The 7,755-nt window shown below is 35.3% G+C and overlaps 1 protein-coding gene and 1 long non-coding RNA gene across 2 annotated transcripts; both read left to right on the top strand.

Annotated features, from left to right (window-relative positions):
- Positions 1–1,325: 1,325 nt before the first annotated feature.
- Positions 1,326–5,115, top strand: LOC113353548 (glutamyl-tRNA(Gln) amidotransferase subunit C, chloroplastic/mitochondrial-like). Its single transcript, XM_026597113.1, has 5 exons — positions 1,326–1,578; positions 1,670–1,710; positions 4,124–4,179; positions 4,652–4,703; positions 4,821–5,115. The coding sequence occupies exons 1-5, from the start codon at positions 1,375–1,377 to the stop codon at positions 4,894–4,896; spliced, it is 429 nt and encodes a 142-aa protein (XP_026452898.1). The 5' UTR covers positions 1,326–1,374; the 3' UTR covers positions 4,897–5,115.
- A 963-nt stretch (positions 5,116–6,078) lies between these two features.
- LOC113354581 lies at positions 6,079–6,517 on the top strand. The gene is made up of 2 exons (XR_003361965.1): positions 6,079–6,221; positions 6,304–6,517. It is a non-coding gene; the product is annotated as an uncharacterized LOC113354581 (long non-coding RNA).
- The last annotated feature ends 1,238 nt before the right edge of the window (positions 6,518–7,755 follow it).

The raw sequence follows: 7,755 nt of genomic DNA, 5'->3' as shown, positions 1-7,755 counted from the left end.
GCAGTCACAAAGGGAAAGCAGGCAAAGTCTAAGAAGACTATGAAGACTAGGAAATAGAAGTGTGTGTGTGTGTTTTTGGTGTGTTCGATCTGTTGTGAACTTTGCTGGTAGGCAGGTGTTGGTTGGTTAGGTTTCTTTGTTGCTTTACACACTGATTCTGGTCTGGACATTTATATGTACCAGAAGTCAGTTTTATTTTGATGGGATAATCTTGCTTTGCTGTCTAACTTTGCTGTTGCTGCTGCTTTTGCTACTGCAACTGTTACTTCTTGGAGAATTTATCACCCTTTGGCTCATTTTTGTGTGTAAAGAAGAATTGTGTTGAAAAATTTATCATCCTTGCTAGTTGGAAAATTGTGTTGAACTTCTGAAGAAATTGAGTAAAGAAGAGTCTGTGTTCTTCATAGCTATATATACAGCTTGAAAATGATGAATATGGCCTGAATATGACCGTTAAAAATTTCTCCAGATCTGAAGAATTTAATGACACGTGTCTTCCGACCGTTATAAAATTGTTCACGTTTTTTTCACGTGGACCGAGTCACGAGTTAACTATTAACTCAGTCACTGGTTAACTCGTTCCATATTACTGATCCAGGGGCTTCAATGTCATTTTATAGGGGTGATTTAATGCCACGTAAGCACTAACGGTTACTAACGCCAGGTTACTGTTTTTTCAAAAAAATAGAACGGCAAAAGTCAAATGTGTGGCATTTTATAAACTCTGAAAAAAATGGTGGCACTTTCTTAAAGGCAAAACCTAAAGTGTGGCACTTTATTAAAATCCCCTTTATTTTATCTGTTGTTAGCTTCTTTGGGAATCCATTGCTATGTGGAAGCTGGTCGCAATCATGTCCTTGAACATCTGATGAAGGATCCAGTGATGGCCAACTCTCCAAGCTCATCATAGCTCTTATAGTTCTAGTCTGTATTATTGTAGTTCTTATCGTAGTTCTTGTAGCTCTTTGTTACTACTTATAGAGTCATAGATACTCACAACATTAGTAGCTTTGACAGAGGTAGATTAACTAGATGCTGTTGAAATATGTTCATATAAACCTCTAATGCCACGAAAAATTCTGACTATCCAGAGACCGAGTCTCTTGGATCAATACTCTCTCAAATCTCCAAACATTCATAGGAGCAGCAAACAGCCACCAATGCCGCATAATCAGACTCACAGCTGCGATACTGGGACAAAGGGCCAACCTCCAGCAGCAACTTCGCACCACCTTTCCTGTTGTAAGCTGCACACGTTGACGGGCCGCGGGCTGACATATCATATGAGTGGAACCCTGATTCTTTTTCTTTCCTGTTATCTCTTCTTCTTCTTCTGTCTCCTCCCCTGAACCCTGAACCAGCAAGAAAGATAGAATGTATGCGAATGCTGCAATTAGGTGCAGACCTTCGCTACACCACCATTATCAACAGCATAAATCTCTTGTTTGGTTCTCACAACAACTAACCAGCAGTAATGCTAATAAACCTCGTAATTTCTCAACTCAATCTTCAGTACTTCCTCCTCCTGATGTTTCTAGATTAGCTCAAACTGCTCGTATCTCCCTCACACCAAATGAAGTTAGTAATTCACTCTCTCTATCAATTCTCTATTTACTGATTTGATTTTCACTTCTTTTGTTCATGATGGTCATATACTGTGTAATTTCAGGTTGAGGAGTTTGCTCCTAAAATTCGACAAGTAATTGACTGGTAATTCTCTCTTTATTACATTGTTTTGATTTCGTTTGAAATGGTAGTATCATCATAGTCGATGAATGTTTAGTTCTACTGATTAGTTCAAATGATTGTTTGCTAATTTAAAAGTTAGGGTTTGAATGTCTAGCCCACAGGATTGATCATTTTGTGGTGATTTGAGCATTTTTATAAACGGGAATGATTTTAGCTATCTTTGGAATGTCATTCTGTAGCCTTTTATAATTCGAGGATTTGTCAGTTTAGTGAGAGAGACCACTTTTGCTCATAATCATTGTCATACATATTAGCAACTTCAATAGCTTCGATAGAGTTAGATGAATTTGATGCTGTTGTTTAATATGCTCACATAAATCTTCACCACAAAAATTCAGACTGTTCAGAGATTGGGTCTCTTTACTCAATATCTCTATCAACAGTAATATGCTTGAAGCATTTGAAGGATTGTTCAAGTAGATGCTTGTTTATGTCAACGACACCAAGCCTCATTAGTCACTGAGAATGTTATTTAATTATGGAGAGATTAGCAGTTGCTTTTGGATTACTGAATACCGGACCTGCGGTGTGACTTTTAAAAAGTAAAAACCTTAGGATTTTTGGGGATTGTCTCGAAGCAACCAAATTCATTTCCGAGATTGTTGATAGAGAGATTGTGGTGAGGCAATTCCATCATTTCAAGGATGGGTTTTGCTCTTGTGGGGAACTGGGTGTTACTAGGGAGCTTTCACTCAGTGGTAGGAATTGTTCTCGACGTTTGATGAACCAACCTGGCTTTCTTTTCTAAAACGCTGACAGTATTTTCCAACAGCTAGTCAGTAGGTACTAAATGGCAGTATTTTCTTTTCATTTTCTCTCTTTTTCACTAAAGCTAGCTTGGATCTCTCTACATAATCAAGATCTTTTAATATATTGTATTTGAAGTAGTTGACAATATACTATAGTTGCCATAGAAAAATTGGAGCTTTTTGATATTTTCTGAAACTGGGTTGATTCAATTTTGCTGAAGAAATCAAAGTGAGCTTTTACACTAATGATGATTATGGTGGGATTATCTAGACATTGACAAGACATGATTCCCAATAATCGTTTGTCTAGATGTTGATCCTCGGATACAATATTTATTTGTCCTGTAATTTTATTTCTTTTAGATGCTTTGGAGGACCAAGTGTCTTGAGGGAGGCACATAGTGTGTCATTCACTAAGAGGGGAAACCCTCTGTAGGTGTAGACGAATTGTTGAAGTCTTTAGTACCTCCGATAGAGGCAGATTAATTAGATGCTGTTAAAATTCTTTCACATAAATTTTATAACTTCCCGCAACTTAGACAATTTAGAGATTCAGTCTCTTGACTTTATAATCTCTTTAAAAGTAATATGCTTGAAACTTTGAAGGATTGCTCAAGTAGAAGTTTGTTTGTCGGATCAGCACCAAGCCTTTATTGTTCACTGGATTATAAGTGTTGTATATGTTTAGATTACAAGAGTATATACATGGCTTATCTGTAGTAAAATTATCAGTGGCTTACTATCATAACTGATCTTGTATCAGAATTCTCATGTCAATGTTGTTATTACAATGAATGGCTTACGCCTTACTTTTAGAACTAGTATTTGAATGCACTTTGTTAGTTACGGCATATTATTTTCTTTGACAGGAAACAATCACCATTATCTGAATCCAAACTCCAAAGTCCAGTGATTGTATAAGCAAATATCATCGGATAGATTTGCTTAAATTCAGTTTGAACTGTTCGATTTATCGGGAAAATCAATGTATAGTTATTTACCCAAAAGATCCATAGTCATACAATAATAATCTAAGTATTCCATCGCCATTGTTTATCTTCTTTAGAAGACTGCAATCAAGAAACCACCTAGCAAAACATAAATGCTTATTCTCATCTATATGCTTTCATAAGCTAAGATAGACTACTTTGTCATGTTTGCTGCAAAAGAATCATGTGTAGACTCTAATTAAACTTCGTTTTAACTTCAGTTCCTTTCCTTTTATTTCCAGTATTAAATTAACTTCTGTTAACATTCAGAACATGTTCATCTTATCAGTTAGTAGTATATATATATATATCTTTTGTCATGATTTAACCTGGCATGTCCTACATTGAATCTTTGTTGTCTTCCCCTCTATGAGGTAATCTTAATATAGGAAATCCAAATGTCCTAGCTTGATCATTGTTGGAGTGGGATTCGTAGTTGGTTGTGATACTTCCTCAATTGCATTAGATTTGTTGAACTCGTCTTTTGTATTCTACACTGTGCTAGCTAGTTAGGTTTTTTTTCTTCTGTGTTTTCAATTTTATTAGAAGTTGACCTGAATTTTATTAGGTGTTGGTTCTCACTTTTGGTTTGTTAACTTCTTAGAGTTGACCTGAATTTGCATCTTTTGGCCACAGGTTTGGACAACTTCAAGCAGTTGATCTTCAAAGCATTGAACCAGCACTTCGCGCAGGTGCTTCCATAACTTCACTAGTACTTTAGAGTTAATCCGTTAAAACTCATTTTCGCATGCAAAAGTTTCATATCAAGTTATAAATAGATTGTGCCTGCTGCGTAAATTTCAATTTTAAGCATTCGAACTTCAACCAAGTTTATGTGCAGATAATACTGTTCACAGTAGTTACTAGAAACCAACTTGAGGCTCTAACTTACAGACTAACACTGAAAGAAATTAACAATAAGTCTAGGAATTTCTGTTAGGGTGCTAATTTGATCGGTTTATGATTCTTGTTAGTCATGACTAGTGAGAATGCCCAATTAGTCAATTGCTCATTTTTCTTTTGTTCTGCTGCGATATATGCTAGTAGTATTCAGTCTCATGTAAATTTTACAAACTGTACCAGCTCGATCTGCGCTATACATCCTTACCTCGCTCACTAGGCATATTGCTTTGCTTCTATTATCTGACTCATTACTATTTACAGATACGGAAGGTGGCAATTTACGAAATGATGTACCCGAAACATTTGGCAATAGGTATTCTTTTTGTTTTTTGTTTGTTTCCTTTGTATTGTTTCACTTGTTTTTCAAATAATACGGCAAACATTTTCATAGCCATTTAAATTGTATACTAATTGGATGTTACAAATTTAGGGAAGCGATCTTATCTGCTGTTCCAAGTTATGAGGAACCATACATCAAAGTTCCCAAAATCTTGAACAAAGAGTGATATTCTGGTTCAAGCATGAAGAAGAATGCAGTTCGCATATACCATTCAATAGCATTTCTTGTACATTTGTACCTTTTCAGTTATGAAGAACAATTAGTACAGAAAACTGTACTCTAGTAGTCTAGTTGAGTTATTTATTTAATGAGGTAAGAAAATTATTGCACAAAATTGTATTTTATTCAGTTGATTAAGAAAATTGATGGGAAACTTCTGTTTTTAGTTGAACACTATTATTGGGCTGAACCCGGGCTTTTGGGACTGCACATGAGTCATCAAATACTAATCCAAATCACCCTTTATCCAACTATTTTTTATATAATGGTTAATTTATCCTCAATTAGATTAGTGTTAGTTAAGGTAATTAACCAAATTAATTATGATTATTGTATGAATTTGTGTTTCTTTTTTTCTCTTTTTTAGAAGATTAAGAGGGGTAATTTTGATGAAATTTTTTGAAAATCTTGGAAGCAAAACGGTTCACCACAATTTTTAAAAGACTCAGCAGAACCTTATAATCAATCTTATTAACAATTTTGTTGGATCAAATCCGTTAAAAATTGAGGGAAAAATCTAAGTTTATTTATCTAACGACTGGGATATAATGTCGACCCAGCCACGATTCCCACTTACGGCTGGCAATCTAGAAACTCCTAGTCGTAGTTCCTAGACATAGCTGGGTGAGGATGAACTCTTAGTCGATTCATCATCCAGAATCACGTGTGTCTGTTTCACGGCCGGTAACACATCCGTGATTGTAACAAACGGCTTGGTTACCTATCTGTAAGTTTATCAAACGGTTGCGCAACCTATAAGTGTTTGATGCCGAGAATCTCAACAGATTCATTTATTGCTCTTGTTTGACTTGGACCAATATGGTTGAGTCTTTAAAACGACTAGTTTTCAAAACATTAGCTGTTACATCATTAAACTCTATAAAAAGAGATCCTTTTATCATCTCTTCCTCACCCATATTCTAGTTTTAAGCTTTCAAATTCATTCTCATCTATTTTCCATCCCAAACAAGAAGGAAAAACATCATGGTTACTCCAACCCCATACGCTTATAAAGAAAAATTCTGCTATTATTAGAGCATGGGTGACGGTCAGACAACATGATGAAGATCTCGACATTAACATAGATCAAACATTTATGTCTTTTTGGAACCGTATATTCATAGTCTTTGTGGCGTTAGACGGAAATCACAACTCGAGATCTTTGACACTCGTCAAGGAAAGATTCAAGAAAATCTTCGAAGAATGCAAAGTATTCAAAAAGAAATTAAAGTTGTAAAGGAAGCTTAACCCACTATGATGTCTGCTATTAAAGTAAGTTTAGAATAATATCTTTCGCTATAAATAGTTTTCAATAATACTATCTAACTTTTAATTGATTTTTTTATTTTTGCAGTGGAACATAGCACCAGCCGGATACAAGGCAGTTCATGGGTAAATTTTTGAGTTTGAAGATTTCTATCGTATCTTGGAAAACAATACCCTATGATTTTACCCTATACTATGAACCTTGAAACCTACTATTAAACAATGTTATGATCTATTGCATTTTATTTCTTTCAATCTAATGGTATTTTATTTCCTTCAATGAATGAAAAACCGTTTTGGTATATTGTGTTCTATGTTAGTTCAATTTTATAAGCATTTTCGGCTAGGTGTTAAGAAGTAAAGACCTATACGTTTTGACCTAAACTGAGGAAAAATTGAAATTGTCAGATTTACGGCTTGGTTAATGGACCACGACCAATCCGTAAAGCGGAAAATGGCTGGGTCATTTGATGTGTTGGATGGGAATATTGATATGTCGACTGGGAATACTGGACGTTCTTTACTATTTCCACAATTACGGCTTGGTTACTCAGTCGTAGATCTGGTTTTCAGAGTTTTGTTGTCGTAATTCATTCATCAATTCATTATGTTACCATTATATAATTAAGTTGAATTACATCTCATTATATCTAAATGGAAAATGGAAAACTTAGAGCATTAAACTTCAGTAGAAAAACTTAAAACCTTAATTGAAATGTTGAATAAACTCTTTTGTGATCCAATAACATTGTTCATGCTCAAATTATTTGCAATGAATAGCTTGGTATCGAAAAAGAGCCAACGCTTCCTAAAAAAAATCAAGATTAAGTTAGTATATTATTCAAAACTTACTTGATGAATAACTTTTGCACATACTCATTCTTCTGAAAAAGGACATTTCAGGATTCTTCGCCTTCACACGTTCCAATTGCACCCTTAATACTTCCATTTCTATGTAGATCTCCTCGAACCTTTCCTTTATTTGGTTCATTGATCTTCCACTGCCACAAAAACCATAATACACGGTTCCGTTGAGAATGATTACTTCGTTCCACATTAATGCCTTGATCTTAGTCATGCTTTCTGACCGTGAGCATCGCTCTAACGCTGCAGCATCTTCTTCGGTAGTGTAGCGAGTAACCATTTTTTTTGCAACAATTTGAGAGTTTGGGAGTTTGAGAAAGATATTTTGCATAATTTTTTTGTTGAAGAAGGGTCACTTTATAGCAAAGAATGACCCAACGGCTAGTTATTTTAATGCAATAACTAGTCCTTCCTCAAAATACTCAATGCAATAACTCATTACGATCCCAAATTTACAGCCAAGAAAAATAGAACAAACCAGACCGTAACAGCACAATCGGTTGGGACGTATATGAACCGACTGGGAAAGTTCACTTACGGCTTGGTTAGGGTTAAAACCCAGCCGTGACTATTTATATGGCCTGGTGTCTTTTGAGTATCTTGCCCATAATCTTGGACTGCAGGGTTATAACCCAGCCGATTGTGTTGTTACGGCTTGGTCTGCTCTATTTTTCTT

Source organism: Papaver somniferum, chromosome 2 (assembly GCF_003573695.1).
Source record: "Papaver somniferum cultivar HN1 chromosome 2, ASM357369v1, whole genome shotgun sequence".
NCBI lineage: Eukaryota > Viridiplantae > Streptophyta > Magnoliopsida > Ranunculales > Papaveraceae > Papaver > Papaver somniferum.
Note: the sequence above shows the minus strand (reverse complement) of the source record. Positions and strands in the feature narration are given on the sequence as shown.